At 50.7% G+C, this 20,393-nt stretch overlaps 1 protein-coding gene and 1 long non-coding RNA gene across 9 annotated transcripts in view; both read left to right on the top strand.

Moving 5' to 3' along the window:
* The window catches only part of THRAP3 (thyroid hormone receptor associated protein 3), a 57,297-nt gene extending 44,725 nt beyond the window's left edge, over positions 1–12,572 (top strand). For all 8 annotated transcript variants that reach the window (XM_090056482.1, XM_090056479.1, XM_090056480.1 and 5 more), the window contains 7 exons: positions 1,828–2,000; positions 2,449–2,560; positions 4,153–4,237; positions 6,340–6,524; positions 8,282–8,471; positions 8,976–9,125; positions 10,929–12,572. In XM_090056482.1, the coding sequence (XP_089912608.1) occupies positions 1,828–2,000; positions 2,449–2,560; positions 4,153–4,237; positions 6,340–6,524; positions 8,282–8,471; positions 8,976–9,125; positions 10,929–11,150 (1,117 nt within the window). In that variant the 3' untranslated portion in view covers positions 11,151–12,572. The remainder of the gene's footprint in view (positions 1–1,827; positions 2,001–2,448; positions 2,561–4,152; positions 4,238–6,339; positions 6,525–8,281; positions 8,472–8,975; positions 9,126–10,928) is intronic.
* Positions 12,573–18,068: 5,496 nt separating this feature from the next.
* On the top strand, positions 18,069–19,552 carry LOC149859202 (uncharacterized). Its single transcript, XR_016443626.1, has 2 exons — positions 18,069–18,390; positions 18,990–19,552. It is a non-coding gene; the product is annotated as an uncharacterized LOC149859202 (long non-coding RNA).
* Positions 19,553–20,393: the final 841 nt, after the last annotated feature.

Raw genomic sequence — 20,393 nt, 5'->3', positions numbered from 1 at the left:
TTTCAAAAGTAAGCCTGTCTTTAGAACTAAATTTGAAACGGATTACCTGTGCTAAGGCCCGCCGTTACTACCATCTGTTCAAATTGCTTAAATAAAAAAATGCGCTGTAACAACAACGAGAACTTGTTTTAGAATGTTGCTTTTTAAGTGTGTACAAAATCACAGGGAGCTTTTCCATAATCTCAGAATAATAGTACGCGCAATAGTACAAACCTGTCTGCAGTTTTCTGAATGTCATTGCTCTGAGTTCCATTTGTGTCAAAGCTGCTTCGTTAATTACTTCTTGTTGCAGGTCAGTTATAGTAGGTGCAAAAAATATTCTATTTGCTCAGTTTAGTTCATTTGAAGTTGAGAAATGAATTGAAAGGAGGAAAGACAGAAAAGCTTGATTTCCTCTTCCCATCCACGAATTGAAACCAGTTCTGAAACCTCCACGAGCACAGGGCTGTCGTTTCAGAGGTACCCGAATTAGCAGTATGGGTCTGGGCCGGACTCGCGTAAGTGCTTTTGCAAAATGTACAAGGTGCCCACATTGTACCCTCTGGGATGTAAAAGTACCTCTGTCTCTGGTCACACAGGCCAAGTAGTGAGGTCAGACTTAACTGCAGCCTCTGCTGCTTATGTTCCCAAAGCAGTCTAGTTTTTAAATGCAAAATATATTTTGATAAGAACAATTTTAAATTCTGCTTTTTGTGCATTGTATTGAATGCTAGTTTTCACCTAAATTCAGGTTGATGCGAATCACAATTGAAAAGTTACCTAAACCAGCCACCTCCAGCTTATATATATTAAAAGTGGCTGAAAAAAGGGTTAAAGGTGTTAAACAATATGATAGCTTAAATAGATGCACACAAATATAGTGCCCTGCTGGCTTGCAGAAAGTACCAAAGTTAGTCTGAAGGCTGCGTTGAGTTACAAATCGGCATGCCTTAATGGTAGCATAAGTACCAGGCAATGAGAGTGACTGTAGGAAAGTAACAAAAACAGCAAATGGGAAACACAACACTGGTTATTTAAGTTAAGGTTTCCCCGTTTGCTCACTTAAATCATGATTAAAATCAGTGACTGAAATTTCTCTGATTTAAATGAGTCTGCCTTTGCAGCAAGATAGTGACTGCTGCAGAGATGCAGTGGGAAGGCAAGGAGTTTGTGCCATTTTCTAGGAGGCGGTGATGAAAGGGCTGTCTTCAATGCAAGACCTGGGATGCGTGTAAAGTAGTCTCAGCTTGTTTCTGGGCAACCCCTTGGAGATTGCTCTCCAGGCCTTATTGATGCTTGGAGAACTGAAACCAGGGAGTTTTTTTGCCAATAGTTCCAGCTTTCTTTGGATTTGTTTTAGGAAAAATGTTACGGTCTTACCCAATCTGTTCATAGCTTTAAGGAACCTCGTTCTACCTTCTGTGCCTGCCACTCTTAGTCGAGAAACTGTTTGCTGCTGTGAGTTCCTGAGCCAGGTTCATGTGTCTCTGACTTGTGAAACTGAATCTGTCCTGGGTGTCTGGAGTGCAGGGAAATAAAATACTTAGTGCTAAACTCCTGGGATCTGATATATTATAGGAAGACATTACTAAAAGTAGGGAACATTATTAGTAATTTTGGCAGAGAAGAAAGGGCCAGAGTTCCAGGAGCCATGTAAGTGGAAACAAAGCCATTGGTGTTTTGCAGGGAGGGAGGGGGTTGTTTTTTAGATGACCTACAGGAAGATATGAAATACAGCGCTTGAGTTTATTTTACTTTGAGTGTTGTCTCTTTACAGTGTGAGAGCTGCTTCGATCCAGCGTGCCCTTCCGGTAGTTATATTTATAACGTCTGTGTGTTCTCTCTTAGTCCGAGTGGTATATTGGCACAGGAACGCAAACTCTGTCGCGACCTTGTACACAGCAACAAAAAGGAGCAGGAGTTTCGCTCCATTTTCCACCATATTCAGTCAGCTCAGTCTCAACGAAGTCCTTCTGAATTGTTTGCTCAGCACATAGTGACTATAGTCCATCATGTAAGAGGTGAGCCAAATGTCCTGTTATCTTTGGTCAAAAGTTTATGCTCCCCTCCAGTCTACTGGGTCTACCCCCCTGCCTGCCTACGCTTAAAACAGCAAAAAGCAATACTCTAGCATAAGATTGGGCCGGGAGGCTAGTGCAAAATCTGCAAATATGTTGTGTATTTGGATGGCTTGCATAACTTTAGTTTAACACATTAGATTTGTTGTTAAGCAGATTGAATTCACTACTGGTGCAAGCAGGCCCCGTTTCACTGATTTTTGAGGGAGTGGCTTTGTCAACAGTATTATTGACTATTTGAATCTTGCCTGCTTGCCCTCTGTCTTCACACTTGTGTGAAGCCATTCTGGAGCCATTGCAGACCCTTGTAGAACTGGCGTGTTTTCCTAAAATCCAAATGATAGTAATTCCATGGTAGTTTTTCACTGAACAGTCCCCTCCCCCCTTGCAGAGCATCACTTTGGGTCTTCAGGAATGACACTGAATGAGCGTTTTACTAAATACCTAAAGAAAGGAATGGAACAAGATGCAGCTAAAAACAAGAAGAGCCCTGAAATCCATAGGTAAGGAGCACTTAATTTTTTTTTTGAACATTCTAGGGATATTTTTAATATTTTCTTTAAACTATATGGCATGACTCAAAAATGAAACTCACCAAACATCGTCTAGCTGGGAAAACAGTAATTGCCATATTGGATAGGTCACTGATCTGTCTTGCTATGTCTGCAGTCTGCCTTGATGGTACTAAATGTGGAGGGATGCGGAGAAACTTGAGAGAGTCCAAAGGAGAGCTACACGCATGATTAGAGGACAAGAGAGCAGGCCTTATGAGGAGAACCTGAGAGGCATGGGACTCTTCAGCCTGGAGAAATGAAGGCTCAGGGAGGAACTTGGTGGCAGCCTAGAAGTATAGAAGGGGTGTGCATCAGGAACTGGGAAAATGTCTCTTCACCGGGACACCCCAAGGGAAGACAAGGTCTGGTAGTCACAAACTGCTGGAAGACCGTTTTAAGCTGGGCATAAGGATCCCCAGAGCCTGGAATAAACTCCCCCACCAGAAGTGGTGCAAGCACCTTCTCTGGACACTTTTAAGAAACACTTGGATGCCTATCTTGCTGGGATCATTTGACTCCAGCTGACTTCCTGCCCCTTGGGCAGGAGGGCTGGACCTGATGATTTTGTGAGGTCCCTTCCAGCCCTAATGTCTATCTATGAAATATTTCATAGGAAGCTGTGAGAAACATTGTAGAAGATGGCTGTGGGATATATATCAGGGCAGTCCTTGGAAAATGCCAGCTCTTAGTTATTACTTGTTTGACTACAGCACAATACCTAATACAGGCAGTCCTCGCACTTACGGCAGGTTCCGTTCCTGGAAAAGGTGCCGTAAGTCAAAACGATGCGAGTCGAATCTGATTTTTCCCATAGAAAAACAATGTTATAATAGGGGGTTATGTTCCTGACCAAGGGCCTGATGCCCAACTTTTTATAGGAATGACCATAAACACCATATTTGAATCAACTATAAATGATATGCACTGTACAGTACAAAGCTTTTTAAAGTGTACTGTATATGAATCGATTAAACAGGGGGAATACAGTAACCACATACATTTTTATTTAATCAGAAGGTGAAGGAACACCTTCCTCAGGGTTGTGAAATTCAGAAGGGCTTTTTTGGGGAGATTTCTGGGGAGACTCAGGGCCACTCGATGGCTTTTTGAGAAACTGCTCTGGGCGTGTTTGTTTTGCTGTCCTCTTTTCTCATTGTAAATTTTACTGTAGTGCTGAAAGTGCGAGGATCTGGCGCCGTAAGTAATAACATGAGTGTAAATGGCGGAGCGCCGTAAGTCGAGGACTGCCTGTAGTTCAGTTGTTCTGTGGTGAAGGACTCAGACTGCAGCAAGTCAGAATGGTTTGGATGCTATGGATTCCTTTGTGAATCGTGTTTGCCCATCGTACGGTGCTACCATTGTGTGGCGTCCTGTGGCACCTTTGAAAGGATTTCAAGGAACCCCAGGATGCCATGGCAACCTGGTGGTAAATCACTGGAGTATGGACTGCTTATTTATTTATTTAATGACATTGGGACTAGGAAAATGTGACATTCTATTTATGGTAGGGCCGTGGCTTCATGCTTTGCTTTTCTTTTCAGGCGGATAGATATTTCTCCCAGTACGTTTAGAAAACATGGATTCTCTCAAGAGGAAACGAAAAGCTCCAGAGAGCCTGGCTACAAGGTGAACTGTTACTGTGATCAGTTATTCAACAAAATGAGTGCATTGGGCATGAACTTAACAGTGATGTTTTGTTTAAATTACTCTCTACTTAAGTTTGTGTTTTTCTTTTAAGGATGGGCATAATTCTAAAAATGAACTACAAAGGGTTAATTTTTAATAAAAAAAATGTATCAACAACCTTTGTGAAGTGGTTAGAATATGGTAAATGATCCCAAAGTCAATTGAGGTGAGCTTGAGAAAAAAAGAGAGGATTTTTGGAACAAGTGCCCATGATGAGAGAAGAGACTTTTTGTGATATTTTTCTGCTTGTAAGTATTATTAAATCAATTGTATACACGCGATATTTCCAACCATATTTTCGAAAAAGACATGCATGTCAAAGAGAGGAAAGTAAAACTAAATAGTTGAACCAAATACCCTATTACTAAGCAGATGATAAATTTTGTTCTGACACCTTGCCGTATCATTTCTGTTTATTACCGTTACTTTAACATTCAGTACCTGTTTTTAATAAAAACAGACCGTTTAAAAACAAATAATAGTTTTTGTGAGTAGAACACTGTTGAATCATAATACACTCTGTAAGCCATCGTAAAAGGATTTGGAACCTAAGATGTTAGATTCTGGGTTTTTAACCTTTGTTTGTTCCCCTTCATACGTATTTACATTGAACGTTGAAGAAATTTTAAACAGTCCTACTGAAACCTTACTTGTTTCATATTTGTTTTTAATTTTTTTCCAAACACATTTGTGGCTTGACATGGACGATGGTGAGATGGATTTGATGGGCCTGATCTGAGCGCCAGCTTGGCAGCGTGTATATAAAACAAACAAAACAAAAATAAAACAAACAAACAAAAAAAACCTTGTGGTTTCCAAACAGCCCGCCAACCCTCCGTGAAACAGCTGTGTCCTCACAAGTACAAAATAGGTGTTTGCTGCACCACACGAGGGAGCTGCTGCTGACTGTGTCACTTACCTGTCCTTCATCGCATTGGGAGCAATTTTGTTCTCAGAGTAGGAATTAAAGCTCTTTGCCTGGGGAAAGCAGAAGAGCAAAAAATACAAAACAAAACGCCAACTCCCACCTCTGCTGTTAATTGAAATGTTTAATTAAACAAAATGTGTTTAAAAACTCATGTAAGTAAAACTTTAAAGTTAGAGAATTACTAATCCTTTTTATTTAATTCAAGAGAAATCTTGATTTATGTTGCTTTTCAAGCTTTGCCGTTCCCAAGCATAGAACTGTGTCAGTAATCTAGAACTTTTAAATCCACTATTTAAATGATAATTGGATATTAAAGCTAAGGCACTCATTACCCATTTTCCTCGTACTGACTGGATTTAAAATATTGTACTTGGTGTTTGTTCATACAATTTTATGTTTCTGGTTATTGGATATTTTCATCTCATGATGCTCCATGTAACTTGCATTAGTAGATCATTTAGATGGGCACAGGGAGGGAAACATATACCCTTTTGTGCACCATTTCCTCACCTAGTGTAGAATGTCTCCTGTTTCCATGGAATAAGGTGCAATTGGACTGTCTGGGATAGGGCAGAGCAATGCTTACAGTTGGGAATGTTTGGTTCTGGTTTGTAAGTTAGAAGAGATTTCTGCAAACAAATCAACATCTGCATTTGTGTGGCCTCTATACAATTCCTCTAGCTTCATGTAGTAATCTTGTCAGATCTCCAGAGGAGTTCAGTTGTTCAATAACAATCCTATGTGGGAGATGAGAAATTTAAGGTGCTAGGACTGTGTGTGCCAAGTTCTGACGCACAATCTTTTGGATGGGACTTTAAACGAGAGGGCTATTACCAGTCTCAGCCTTCTCTGGCTGCAACATCAGTTAAGTCAGTCTTTGGTCCCCTTGTGTTGTTGGGGGGGGGGAATAGGTGAATAAGTATCACCAGAGTAGGAAAACTCTGAAGCCTTTGAATGAAGATGCTAGGTTCTCATAGTGAATTGCTCTGTATTGTAAAATGGCGCACACTCTCCAGAAGTCTTACAGTCAGTAGCAAAGTGATGGTTCTGAAGTTGCTGATTTAAACTGGAAACCTTGCTGTGTACAATTCTCATCTGCTTCATGTCTTTTCAGGCTGAAGGGAAATACAAAGATGACCCAGTTGACCTGCGCCTTGATATCGAACGTCGTAAAAAACATAAGGAAAGGGATCTTAAACGAGATAAATCAAGGGAATCTGTGGACTCGAGAGATTCTAGTCACTCAAGAGAGAGATCAACGGAGAAAACTGAGAGAACTCACAAAGGGTCAAAGAAAAAGTATGTAGGAAACTAAATCTTCATTTCCTTATTTTACGGCGTATGCTGCTTCTGTTGCGATTGCACGGTGAATAGATGCTTTGGGCTTTGCTATCACTTATGGAGCTGCACTGTGCTTGCCTTCTGAGATTTGATCCAGGAGGCTTCTTTCTGTAGTGCTACTGAAGTGCTGGTCAGCGTAAGTTTGGTGGCTGCTCACGGCAGGGTGAGGGGAATGTTTGTTTGTTTTTTTTACAGATCATTTGCTGTTTCATCTGTCAAGTGAAGTGTTGGTAGGGTTCCCATGCTACCTCTTCTTGGTTACTTTTACTTCTTTCCTGTGAGTTCAGTTTTTTAGTTAAGATAAAACACTGAGGTTATTTTACTGGGATTTGTTTGTAATCTGGGAAAGACCTTGCAACTTTTGTGTTTTTTATGTTCATTGATGCAGTAAGTAGTTGGCTATAAAGACAAGGTGTTCTCTAGGCTGCTGGCTTTTGAATTCTACTCTGTCTCAAAAATGGAGGAGAAAAAGCAGCACCTTTCATAGTATATCATTTTAGTTTTGGACAGAGGCAGTAAGCTAGGTTCCAATCCAGCAAAGTGTGTGCTTGTGGTGAATCGTGTTTTTTCCATTCACAGAATCATACAAAATTAGGGCTGGAAGGGACCTTCACAGTCCCTTCTTCTCTTGTAGTTCAGCCTCTTGCCTGAGACGGGATCATCCCTATCTAGACCATCCTGTACAAATCCATTGTCTTTAACCAGTTAGTAAAACTACATCCATCCTGATACAACCACAAGATGTACCATCCTAATCTGTCGTAGGTCAAGCAGGAGGACTGTAGTGGGCAGTGTAAAATATGCTCAAGGAAGATGGACTGTTCTGGATTTAAAATTGACCGTGTGCACAAGTGTTGGCCTGGATCAGGGCCTGGGAGCCTCAGGTCACCTCGGTGTAGTGTCTGAGCACAACTCCTGGTTGCTGACCATTTTATTTCACCACATAACAGTGCAGGACTGCATTTGTTGCATGACAGCACCTTAAACACAGCAGATGCAGCTGACTGCTTCTTGAACAGACAGACCAGATGCTTTTCACACCCCTCCTTGGGCAGGTAGATACAGCTTTTGGGAAAAGGAGGTTGGTAGGAGGAGTGAATTAGTGCTGGCTGCATGCTCTGGTGACGGGGGATCGTATGTTGCTGGAACACCTTTGTGTCAAAAAAGGGATGTGGCCAAGCAGAGAGACCACAGGCTGTGTTGGAAGACCCTGGGGGACCTTCACCAAAATCAGTCCCTGTCCTCTTTAATCGGTCTGATTTCTGAATCCAAGCTCCTGGAGGAAGGCATTGTTTTTCTTGCAAGTTTCTGCGGTGTCCAGTACAGCGGGTGGTGGTGCATGGCAGGGCATCTCTATACTACCTTAATACAGATGAATGGGGGATTCTGTCAGCTGCCTCTACCATTTGAAAATAGCCTGTCCAGGGACCTTGGCCAGTTGTCACCATGGGGGTGCACAGGCGTCATAAGGGAAGAGATTGTTTTTCTGGTGGAGGCATGGAGGAAAGTGATTTGACAGCAGAGAATGGAAGAACTGGGTCAGACCATACTTCCATCTTACTCAGTGTCCTGTGTCACAGTGGCAGAGAATAACCTGGGCATGACCAGGGGTTTTTCCACTGTTCCTTTCTGACTCGGAGCCTCAAGCATTTGTCTTAGGAAGTTCTGATTAAGAAGCACTTTTTTTCCCCCCCCTCTCCCCATTCCTGGTACAGAAAGCACAGGAGAGTGCGTGAACGGTCCAGGTCCAGTTCTTCATCTTCACAGTCCTCTCGGTCCTACAAAGGGGAGGATTACCCAGAGGAGAGTGAGGAACGGGAGGAGAGCACCACTGGCTTCGACAAGTCCCGGCTGGGCACTAAGGAGTTTGCTGGACCTGAGAGGGGACGAGCTAGAGGGACCTTTGTAAGTCATCCCCTTGCCCCCTGCAGAGAACCCTGAGAATTGCTGCTCTTCCCAGTTCAGGTGTCAAGCACAAAACTGGTTCTCTAAATCCATGGGCCTAGTTATGATCCAGGGTGACAAGCTAAAGCATGGTAGCTCCTAGCTGCCAGCATGGCTTAGGATGTGGAAGGCGCCTTGGAGATGTTGAAACCTTAGAGCTGGCAGTCTGGTGAGGATCCTGAAGGCCATATGGAAACTGGAAGGCTTTTGCAATGCCCTGGCATCTGCATTGGCTGGGGCGGGACCACTGTTTTATGTCAGTAAACTTGGGGAGGAGCCGTTTTCAGTAACTCTTCCCATCTCAGCTGCACTGGTGTTTGCAAGCTCTTGTCTTCGTGGCACAGCCCCCCCCACTTATATTTGTTACATGCCTTCTCTAGTGTTTTATGAAAGAGACCCAAGGACACTTCGCTAAGCCCTGTTTTCTCCCCCAACCCTGTTTGTCTCTTCTGTTTGCCTCCACAGTTCAGAGCGAGGGGACGAGGATGGGGCAGAGGAACCTTTTCCGGCAACAACAACAACAACAACAGCGGTGGCAATACTGATTTCCAGAAGCGGAACAGGGAGGAGGAGTGGGACCCAGAGTACACACCCAAAAGCAAGAAGTATTACCTGGTATGTCTCAGGAGAACCCATCCACATAGGAATGTGCTCTGCCAGCTGCTGGGCCTTTCCCTGCAGTCGATGTGGTTTGTGTGGGAAGGAAACTGGGTGCCCTTGTCACTGGCTACTAGTTGTAGTATCCTGGAGGCACTGCTCCTGAGGGGATGCAGTTGATTTCACAGATTTCATAGACATCAGGACTGGAAGGGACCTCGGGAGATCATCGAGTCCAGCCCCCTGCCCAAAGGGCAGGAAGTCAGCTGGGGTCATAGGATCCCAGCAAGATACGCATCCAATTTACTCTTGAAGGTGTTCAATGTAGGTGCTTGAACCACTTCCGCTGGCAGACTGTTCCAGACCTTGGGGGCTCGGACAGTAAAGAAATTCTTCCTTATGTCCAGCCTGAAACGGTCTTGCAGGAGTTTATGACCGTTCGACCTAGTCATCCCTTGGGGCGCTCTGGTGAACAAACGTTCCCCCAGATCCTGGTGGTCACCCCTGATAAACTTATAGGTGGCCATTGGATCACCCCTGAGCCTACGCTTTTCCAGGCTAAAGAGTCCCATGGCTCTCAGCCTGTCATCGTAAGATCTGTTTTCCTGACCTCTGATCATGCGCGTGGCTCTCCTCCGGACTCTCCCAAGCTTCTCCACATCCCTTTTGAACTGTGGAGCCCAAAACTGGACACAGCACTCCAGTTGCGGCCTCACCAAGGCCGAGTACAAGGGGAGAATGACGTTCCGGGATCCGCTCGAGAAGCATCTATGGATGCAAGCCAGTGTTTTGGTCGCTTTACTAGCCGCAGCATCGCATTGCAGGCTCATGTTACTAGAAGGTTTTTAAGGAAGGAGCAGTTCCAGCAGTCACTGCGCAGCCGTTTGCTGTTAAATAGAATCCTGAACACCAGTGAAAGTGCCTGCCTGCTATTTTGTGTTGATTAACACTGTTCACTCTTGGCACAGGCTGGACTGGTCTCCCACCCTCTAGCAGCCATTTGGTTAGGCCAGTCCTGCCCAGATTCCTTCCTTCCTTTTGAATCGGCTTTAAACAGATTTGCACCAACGTGCTTGTATTTCTCCCCCTGTTCTTGGATTGTTAAGACCCTGCTAATCTCCCTGCAGCACTATTAGAAAGAGTTAAGTATGGCTTGACTTTTTAATAACTGACCATAAAGCCCTGAATCAGTTAAGTTGTGTCTTCTGCTCTCTGCTTTGATTTTTATAGAAACTGCAAATCTCTAAGCTCTGCTTCTGTGTCACTAGATACAGAAATGTGGACCACTTTTCAGTCTATGGCCTAAAAAAAAAAAAAAAAAAAAATAGCTGGGCCAGTAGTGTTTCCATGAGATGGCAGGGTGTTTGGGGGCGAATTGCTCTGCCCAGAAGCCCTGCATAAAGAGCAGCTTAAGGTTAGATGGGGCATGGTATAAAACCTTCCCCGGAGTAACTTCTAGTTGGACAAGTGCAGTCAGCTGCAGGTCTGTTGCCTATGGAGGGCTTTGACCCCTGGGCACCTCTTGGTACTGGCTGCTGCAAAGAACTCTGTGCAGAAGAGGGGAAATGTATGCAAAAGCAGAGGGGGAAACTTGCTCGAGGAACAATCCCAAACGCACACTTGCACCCTTTCATGTGTTGAAAGTCACCAAGTCATCTGACTTTGGTGTAGATGGCATAAATGCAGAAGGAGGTTGAGTCATGTGGGAGCACTGCCCATTTGAAATGCTTTAGGGGTGGGGGGTGTACTAATCGTCTTTCCCTGGCTGATGGGCATGGCTTGCCGATGTTTGCCAACGCTGTTGTTTTCTCTCCTCTACAGCACGATGACCGAGAAGGTGAAGGTAGCGAGAAGTGGGTGAACCGGGGCCGTGGCCGAGGTGCTTTTCCCCGGGGAAGAGGCCGCTTCATGTTCCGGAAATCAAGCACAAGTCCCAAATGGGCCCATGACAAGTTCAGTGGAGAGGAGGGAGAGATTGAGGACGATGAAAGTGGGGCAGAGAACCGGGAGGAGAAGGACAACCTGCAGTCCGCAGCTGAGTAGCCCCCGTGCCTGCATGTCCCCAGAGAGCCCTGGCATGGGGAGTGGTGGGGGTTGGGGGCAAGGTCCAGCTGATAGTGTTGGAGATGGCCGGGGGACACTGACATGCTGACCATAGCCAGAGGCAAGCTTAGAAATTGTCCCAGGTTAACTGTGGCTTCCAAGTTCTGCTTCTGAGAATGTGGGCTAAAACCAATCAAATCATTTGCATTCAGATCCACTCTTGGAGTCTGTCTTTCCCAAAGACTTTACCTGCTGGACTGAGTAAGGTCAGATGTCGGATAGAAGCCTGCTCGCTCACTCTCCTCTTCCTTTCTCCCTCTCTCTCTGTCTCTCAGCTCTGTGACCTTGTTGGATGGCCGGTTATGGGGTTTTTTTTTTTGGTTTTTTTGGGGGGGGGGGGCGGGGGGGGGTTGGCAGCAGGCTTTGAAGACTGTGTGGATATTTTGGTTTGTGTCTGTCTTACCCAGTTGTATTGACATTTTTTCATGTTTCTCTTCTATGATTTGAGATGATACAGGTGGGGAATTAATTCACCAGTTCAAATGTTCTCCCTCCGGTGTATTCTATTTTTTAATCTCATACTCTACTTGTTTTAGGCCTTTGCTTATGTAGTAACACCAATTAAGAACAATAATTTTTGGAAACTATTTTTGGTTCTTATAAATAAGATAACAGTGCAGCATGTGAATAAACATCTACAAGTTATCTTCAAGTTGGGACCAAATGGCTACGATTTATCTTTTAAAAACTCTTTTTTCCTATCTACCAGTTGAGTTTAGGGTCTGTTTTAAATCGCCCCCTTTTTTTCTCTTTTATGTTGACAGTTAAAGTTAGCATGGTAAAAATGCACCCACTCTTCCCACCAGTGTTAGTGTGTATGCTGCTAGACCTGGTGCGTGCGTGTGCTGGAATCCCAAACTGCTTGTAGACAATGTGTGTATCCTCTTTGCAGCTGGTTGTGAACTTGAGTACTCTTTCCAAGGTAATATAGTTTTCTAAACCTTAAGAATTCTACTAGGTTAAAAAAGTATATAAAAGGAGATGGAATTTTTTCAATATTTTTTATTAATCTTTTTATAAAAGCAGCAAAGCCGTTCCCTCCTGGGCCGGCCAAGGCAGGAGGTTCCAGTTTGTTTCTTCAACTTTAGAATGTTTCTGGAAAGGTTTTGCAAACAGTTCTTTGCTAGTTGAGTTGGAACCTGTTGGGGGAGAGGCATGTTCATCATGCACAGGTGCCGAGTGTACACGTGTTGTAAAGACACCAACTTCCCTGCCCCAACCCTGTCTGCCTTCCCTTCCCTAGGATTGCTGTGCTTCCCTCTCCCCCCATAGTTTGGTTTGTTTGGATTTGAACAGTTCCTGTTTAGCAACCCCCCAAGTTTGTTTCAGCTCCTCATGCAAATAAAAATACAATGAATTAAGCAGGAGGTTGTAAGCTCTGCTTTCTTTCTCATGCTGGATACAAAGCTTAGTGTCCAACGCTGGCCAACAGGAGCCTCAAGCTGTGGAATCAGAGCTGCTGCTGTTGTACTGTACTGGAACTAAGAGCCCTAAGAAAATTGCCCGTGGCGCTGCCATGCCACAGTGGGGTCCTGAATGACACCTTCACTGTCCCTAGCACCTAGTGGTTTGCAGCTGCCTGTTGGCTTCACTCTATTTCCAGGTTTAATGACACTAAAAAGGAAGGTGTTGCTGCCTGGTTGTTATGAGGTGCAGGGCTTTACACTTACAGGCATGAGAATTTGCTGCTCTGGGGTTCACGATCAACAGTGGGAACGAGATGAAGCCCTGTGGAACGCGCTCCACCAGGTGGGGCGTTGACCGATGCTCTAGTAAGGAAGACCAGGACAGCGCATGGTCATTGGAGCACTGAGCAGCTTGACCACATCACAGAAGCACTTTGGATTTGCCCTGGCAGCTGTTCCCTGTGTGGTTGGGGCCAGGAGGGAGCTGACTCTCAGACAAAGCACTTCCCCTTGCCAGTATGTGGTCTGCCATCCCACCTGGGACCACAGGCTTGGGGATTAAGGTCCACTGTAGCACCTTTTATATGAGGAACACTGGTGGTGGAGTCTGACCTAACTAACCCTGTCCCTTCCTGGGGCCTGACGTCCGTGTCCCTCGCGGGTCTCCCCCCAGCCCTGCAAAGGGCAGCTGAGAAACCGTTCACTATCTCCCCGCCAGGGGCCGGGCCCGGCCCTTCCCCCTCCCTGCCCCCTGGCGCCGGTTCCGGCTCCGGCTTCGGCTCCTTTCCCTGGGCTTCGCGGACCCGGCCTCGGGTAACACCGGCCCGTGCGGGCGAGGCCGGATCTAGGGTTCGCCTTCCCATTGGCCGCTGACAGGAGCGCCGCAATTCGCTGGAACGGTTCCGTAGGCGGTGACGAGCTGCCTTGCCAGTCCTCTTCGTGGTTGGCCGCCGCCAGAAGCAACTCTTTCCCCACGCGATTGGTGGCGGCGTTCCCTGCTCTGCACGCTGATTGGTCCGGCTGCGCACAGGCGCGGGCCCTTCTCCGGAGCAGTCCCCGGGTCGTTCCCCGGGCCCGGCCTGAGCTATTGTACCGATTCCCTGCTGCCCCCCGCGCGCCACACGGGGCACCGCGGCCGGGAGACGACAACGCGGCTCGGCGCCGCCGGGCGACAGAGGCGGAGAGAGCAGGGGGAAAAAGGCCTCGCTCGCTCGGGGCGTCACCGGAGCAGTGCCCGCGGCCGGGGTCAGGCGCGCTCGCGCTGCTCACGGCGGACGCACGATCCGCGGGACAGGGATCCGGGCTGGGAGGAGCGCGGGCGCTGCGTAAGGCGGTTGGGTGGAGTGGCCGCATGGGCGGGGTCAGGCCCGCAACGCCCTTCTTCACTCTGATTGGCTCTTGCAGTAGGGGGCAGAAGCACGTCCTCCTTGTTTGCATTTAATTGGCTGCCGGAGCGCGGTGCGTGGCGCGCGCGCTTCTGTGCGCGCGATTGGTCCGACTGCGATCCCCAGCGGCCCGGTCCGGCTGGTTGTCTGCCCGCTGGGCCCGGAGCCCACGTCCCGCTGCTGCCCCGCACACGCGGGCGGGCCCGGAGCGCTGCGCCAGGCTGCTCTGGCGACTTCGGCGGATCGTGCGGGCGACTCCATTCCCCACCTGCGGGGCCTGTCGGGATCTCTTCTGCGGTGGGTGTTGAAGCTCGAAGCGGTGTCTGTCCCAGGGCCTCTCTTCTTTCAGCCGCCCTGTCTCCTCGACGCGATGCGAAGTGGTCTACGTGGGCCCCAGGAAGGACCGTTTGCTTCCGGGCTGACGCTGAAACCTCTCGAGAGCGCCTTGCGAAATTTCCCATTTTTAAAGAAGCAGCAATGAAAACCTGTTGTTGCTCAGGAAGCATCGCAGGACATCAGTTCATTTCGAGATGAGAGCCTGGAATCTTTGGTGTCAGACAGTAAGATTGAGAGCAGGGGGTTGAAGTGGTGTCCCGCAGGCAGTCGGGTTCAGGACGGGCTCTGGCACAGCACCTGGTGAGAGCACTTTGGCAAAGTTGAGGCTCAGCAAGACCTCCCCACACCTCTGCTTGCCTCCTTCGTGTCACAATGTCGTTTTGGTTTCCGAGTTCCCCCTGTTTCCTGTTCTTACCAGCAGCTCCCTACCGCCGGGCCTCGACCAAGGAGACTGCGGCCAATCTGCGCCAGAACCTCGCAGGCGAGCACAGGCACAGAAATAACACGCGGCTACGGTTCTCTTGATGATTACCCTCGAAACGGTAAAGGCAGGTCCTAGTACAATGCGTGTAATGATGGCCACCCGGTCCTCTAAGAGGCAGGAGAGCTATCTGCAGCCTGAGATTGCCCAGTCAAACCTAAAGGTCCCCACGCGCTAGGGCAGCACCACGCCCGTTCTCCCAGCGGGGTGGGAGACCGGGGTCTGACCGGCAACGGGTCTGGAACGGGTGGAGTTTCTCTCACCTTTACCTTGTCTGCCAGCCCCCTCCCGCAGACCCCCGATGCAGGTTTGTGGTAGGAGCTAGATGCTAACACCTGGGGGTTGGGTTTAAAGCCCTGTTCTGGGTAATTGGGTCTGGTCCAGGTGCTCTTCCTTGGCTGACTGGGTTAGGTGTCTTACCTGTAGAGGTGCTGGGGGTTATGGCATTAACGCCAAGCTTGGGAAAGGACCTGTGCTGGAAACAAGTGCTCCTACCGCACTGTCACGGGACAAGATTTTGTGCAGCTCTGCCTGACAACGGGGCGCTTGCTGCGGTGATGCCTGACGCTCACTCCCGCTTCCTTAGAGGAGGTCGGACCTCCGTGGGTGGCGTGCCCTGCCCCTGCCCTGTCCCGGGGACTGCACCCCCGGCTGCTGCGGGACTGGGTACCTGAGGACGGGGGTGGCAGACGGGGAGGGCAGCTTTCCCAGACCCCGAGCGCACGCTGCCCCTGCGGCGGCGCCGGGGTGTGCGGTGTGGCCGGAGGGCGGCTGGCAGGAGCCGGGGGCGGCTGGGGTCCGGCCTGGCGCGGTGGGACGCCGGGGACTGCCGCGGGCGGGCCCGGGAGCTCTTCCTGAAGGCCTGGGCGGGAAACCGGAGGTCCCGGGAGCTCGGGGCGGCCCCGGGTCCGAGGGAGGCGGCGGGATCCCCGTGAAAAGCCGGGGCGCGGGCCGGCGCGTCACGTGACCGGAAGGGGCGGGGCTCGGTGGGCCGGCTTTGGGGCCCTGGAGGCGGGGCGGGGGGAAGGAGCCTCGCGGCGGGGAGCGCCCGGCTCCTGTTGCGGGGCCGCCTGTGTGGGCCCGGCCGTGCCCGGTCCCCCCGTGCCGGCGACGGTGCTGCTTGTGTCTCCCGCGCTCGTTTTGTTAAATCGCTGCTTTTCCTCCCTCCGAGCCTTCCGGGGTGGGCGCGCTGCTCCGTGGGCTCCTCTCCCTCGGGGGCCTGGAGGCCCCGGCTTTGCCGGGTGTCGGGGGCTGCTTTGGGAGCCCTTGTCTGAGAGCTTGCCCTCGGTCTGAGTCCTGGCCTGGGAGTGGTGTTAATGGCACGAGTGTAGGCGGGTCTCTGCCGCGGTGTCTGGTGTCCGAGGAGGAAGGGGGGTCCGCGGGGCCCGGGTGCGAGGAGTGTCCCCTGTGCCGCCTGGGCCCGGGCCCCTGCGCGGCGCTGGGCCTTGGCCCGAGATGCCCCCAGCTGCACCTGTCCTGTCCTGCCGGGGGCGGGGGGCAGGCTTGACCGTGTGGGTGCCGGGAGCCAGCGGTAGCCGGCTGGTCTCGGGGCCGGCAGAAATGTGTGTCTTGCGTGGGGCTGGGGGGTGAGCAGTCCCGGGGTGGGATCGTGTCCTGAGCTTCACGCTTGCAGGCTGCGGTTTTCCAGCAGGGGCCTGCGGTGCCAGGGGCTGCTTCTGCCTGTGGCACCGGAGAGTCTGCCCTTGTGTGCATCAGTTGCTCCTAAACTTCCCGAGTAGGGGCTGGCCCTGGCTTTCGGGGCCTGGCTTTTCTCTCTCCACCGGCGGGCAGAAGCTCGAGCGTGCGTCTGCCAGCGGTGGCTGTTGCCCAGGCCTGCGGTGGTGGGCGCTGCTTTGTTCTATATTGGCTTAGCTGCGGTTTTTAATATTGGTTTACTAGCTGCAGCCTGCAAAACGCTAGGAACTATATCATTCTTGCAAAAGTGTTTTAGTGAAGCACAGGATTGTTAGGTACCCTTTGACTGCCTACTTTTAACATGGCATCAGCAATTATTTTGGGTGCAGGGCCACTTACTGAGTGGTGGCACCTGTTGCAGCCTTGCCCCTGGATAGGTGCCCTGCCCTTGGTCGCTGTCCTGTGGCTGCGAGTCCTATCCCGTAGCCCCTGACCTTTGCCACCACAAGTCCCTCTCTCTGCTGCCCTGGAAATGCTCCTTTCAGTAATTTGATTTCAAGAGTCACTCTTGTGCTCCCGGGGCACTGGAAACCCGTCCAGCCCGAGCTCTCTGAGCGCAGGCAGGCTTCCGGAAGCCCGTGCGCCGTTGGATCCGGCAGGTGCAGCCTGTGAGCTGGGGCTGCACCCGCACAGCTAGCACCCTGCCCGGGCAGCCCTGGGGGAAACCGCCGCCGCGGAGGGAAGCGGCCGGCCCCCCTGCAAGGCGGGGGTGCGCAACCCGCAGCTGCTTGTATCGGCAGGCTCTGCTGAGGGGTGGGGGGCAAGCAGCGAGGGGCCCGACCTCTCTTTCCCGGCCCCCCAACCCAGAGCCTGCCTCCATCTGTGGGGAGGCTCCAGAGCGCTGCGGTTGTTTCATTAAGCATTGCGATTAGCTGCCGAGATAACCCATCAGCGTGCTCTGGAGAGACGGAATAATTATCGGGATAGGTCGTTAATAAAATCTCTGCAGCCATAAGGGGCAGGATGGCTGTGTGCTGTTCTGCTGACTGACTCCTTTCCTGTGGAAGGGCAGAGCTTATGGAGGGGATGACCGGCTCCCATGCAGGGGGTGCGGGGTGGCATAGAGCTGCTTCTGTAACTCTTTGGTGGGAGTTGTTCTGCCCTCCATGCTGCGAGGCCTCTAAGTGGAGTTGCCTGTACCAGGTTGTTTTTGGTTGTAGGGGGCGGAGGTGTCGGTTGGCCTTTGTGCCAAAGTTTTTAAGGTCTGAGAAGGTAGCCTAATGAAGAGACTCAGAGCCGATGAGTGGTGGAGGGTAGAGGAGGGAGCAGGAGCCTGGGCGCGTGCTTCTGGATTCCCTGCGGTGAGGCCTCTGCTCCTGTGCCGTTAGCTGCCTTGGAACATGATATGGTCAGAGCCAGGGGCAGGTGCAAGCTTGCTTGGAGGGGTGTAGGGCTGCCTTTGATTTGTCAGTTTGTTGCTTTGTCCTTTCACGTTTTGCTTATAGTGATGGGTTTTTTATTATTTGTTTTTGCAAGTCCCTCTCCACCCCCCCCCCCCCCCAAGTGAGCAGGGTTGATGTGGAAGGTGGAGAAGGAGCAGATGTCTGTGGTGAGTAATGGCTTTGAGCCCCAGGTGGTTGCATGGCCTTCTGTGTGAGAGATGTTGGATGTAGAATACCCTGCCTAGGCGAGGCGCAGAGATGGCTTTTGTGAGCTTGGAGGCACTGGGTGGTGGGGCCTGGACGTGTGTGCACACTGCTGGGGGCGGATTTCCCCTGCCTCTGTCTGGTCTTGATTGACCCTTTTGGCTCCATGGCTTGTTTTTTCTTTTAGGATCCTGGCCCTTGTGGAGTGACTTTAGGTTGGAGATGGATGCAAAGAAGTGGAGTTGTGCCACGGTGATGGAGGATGGAGCAGGAGGAATAGCGTAAGGGAAGGTGGGCTTACCTCAGGCAGGGGTGGTGTTTTGGCTGGGGGTGTCTGGTTGGGCTGGGAAGTCCCTGCTCTTAGTTGGTGTCGTGAGCTGCACGCTTCCAGGGCAGGGCTACTCAAGCGGAGGGCCATGGCAGCCAGGAGTGCCTCTGAGATGAGCGCTCTATGGCTGGGCTGGCTTGGCCTAGAGTTGCTCTGAGCCTGTGCAAAGATGGACCGTCTCCAGGTTGCGGTGGGGCAGAGGATTGGGTCTCTGCCTGGCTGTAGCTGTTGCCGCCTGCCTCCTTTCGGTTCTGGGAATTGCCTTTTTGTCTCATCTCTGTGGGTGTGTCACCGGTGTCTGTCTTTGTCTTAAAAATCATTGCAGCACTTGTTCCTTTGCTCTTCCCAGGACTGAAAGGAGGGTTGTGTTTGCACTTAAATTGGTCCGGTCACTTGGGAGGGGTCTAGCTGCAGCCCCCTGCGGTTTGTTTGTGGGGGCGGTGCCAGCTGCTGTTGTAGCCCTGGATGGGATGGAGGGAAGGAGTGCTGTGAGACCTGCACATAATGTTGCCAGTGTTAATTGCTGTGGTTCATTTTTGGTGTTGCAAACATGTTTGGGAAGATGAACAAAGCCTGGTCCTGAGTGGAGGAGAGCTGAGGAAGAAGGAAGAGGCCTGGAGCCAGTACGGAGCGCAAGGAGTTGGAGACGGCATGAAGCCACGCTCACGCGGTCACCTGGATCGAGGTATTTGCTGCTTGCGGCTCTGGATGGACAGATCGTGCAGTCGGTAAGGGGTTTCCTTTCTCGGAGCGGTGTGGGGTTGTCTGAGTCTAGCAGTTATTCCTGCTTTCCCTTTGCAGATTTTCATGCCGAGGCTTTTCTTTTTTGCCCTCAACGGGTGCCTCTGTCCTGTTTGGGCAAGGGATGGGACTCAGGAGGGCTGAAGGAGCACAGCGATGCCAGGTGTGGCGAGCGCTGGGTCTCAGGGCTGAGGCCTTCCTCCGCTGTCTGCCTACCCTGCGTACCTGTAGCGGTGGGTTGAGGTGCTCCCTTGGCCGGACGTGTGGGGTGGGAATTCCCCCGGTGGTTCCCTTGACCTGTGTGGTGTTCTTCCCCTTGGGGTGAACACCTGTTCTCTGTATCACAGGGTCCTGGTGTGTGCGGGAGGAAAGGGTGAGGGCGCAGGGACCGGAGCAGGGCAGTGGTGAGGGAGCCAGAGGATCAGGATGCCAGAAGGTGTTTTGTGTTTGGGATGGGAGGGTGTCTGGGTGTGGTGGGAAGACTAGGGCAGGGTGCTGGTGGGATTGAAGTTTCCCTCCTCTCTTGTGGTGGCATGCTGTGGGCAGGGGTCCCTCATCTGGCTCTGTATGAGGCTTGAGCATCCCTGCCTGCCCCTGGCACTAGGTGTTGGGGGTCCCTGAGCTGGGTTTAGTCTGGCATTTGGGTGCTGTTGTCTGGCCCTCCCCAGGTTTTGCTGGGGCAGGAGATGGTGCGCGTCTCTGCCTAGCTGTTTGTCTTGCCACAGGCTCTCCCACCAGTGCTGGGAATGGCTTGTCTTGTGTCCGTGTGCCTTCCCGTTTGTCTTGTCTTCCAAGTCACTGCAGTTGTTCTCTGCTCATCCCAGAACTGGCAGGAGGCCTGTGTTTGTACATCTAAATTGCTTCCCTTGCTTGCAAGGGGAAAGACCTGAGAGGGCTCTGCCTGCACCTTTGCAGCTATGGGCTGGGTGGGGGTGGTAAAAAAAAAAAAATTAAGTTGCCTATGGGGTCTTGGCAGGGAGGGTTCGCTGCCCCCAGTGCTGTGAGGCCTCTGAGTTGTTAGCAGCGGCAAGCGTCTCACGGCGTTTCGTTTGCGCGCGCAGAGGAGCCGCCTTGCCAAGGCTTCGGGCGCCGAAGACGAGGCGAAGAGCTGCAGAGATGGCGTAGAAGAAAGTCTCTCGTGACTTCCCAGTTTCTGTGGCGCGAGGCCTCTGCCCCCGTGACGTCACCTGTCTGGAGCCTGCGGTGGGTTTGAGCTTCCTCGGAG

The sequence above is a fragment of the Crocodylus siamensis genome, chromosome 7 (genome assembly GCF_052110815.1).
Source record: "Crocodylus siamensis isolate JL-2025a chromosome 7, ASM5211081v1, whole genome shotgun sequence".
Classification (NCBI taxonomy): domain Eukaryota; kingdom Metazoa; phylum Chordata; order Crocodylia; family Crocodylidae; genus Crocodylus; species Crocodylus siamensis.
This window is presented reverse-complemented; position numbering and strand designations above follow the sequence as displayed.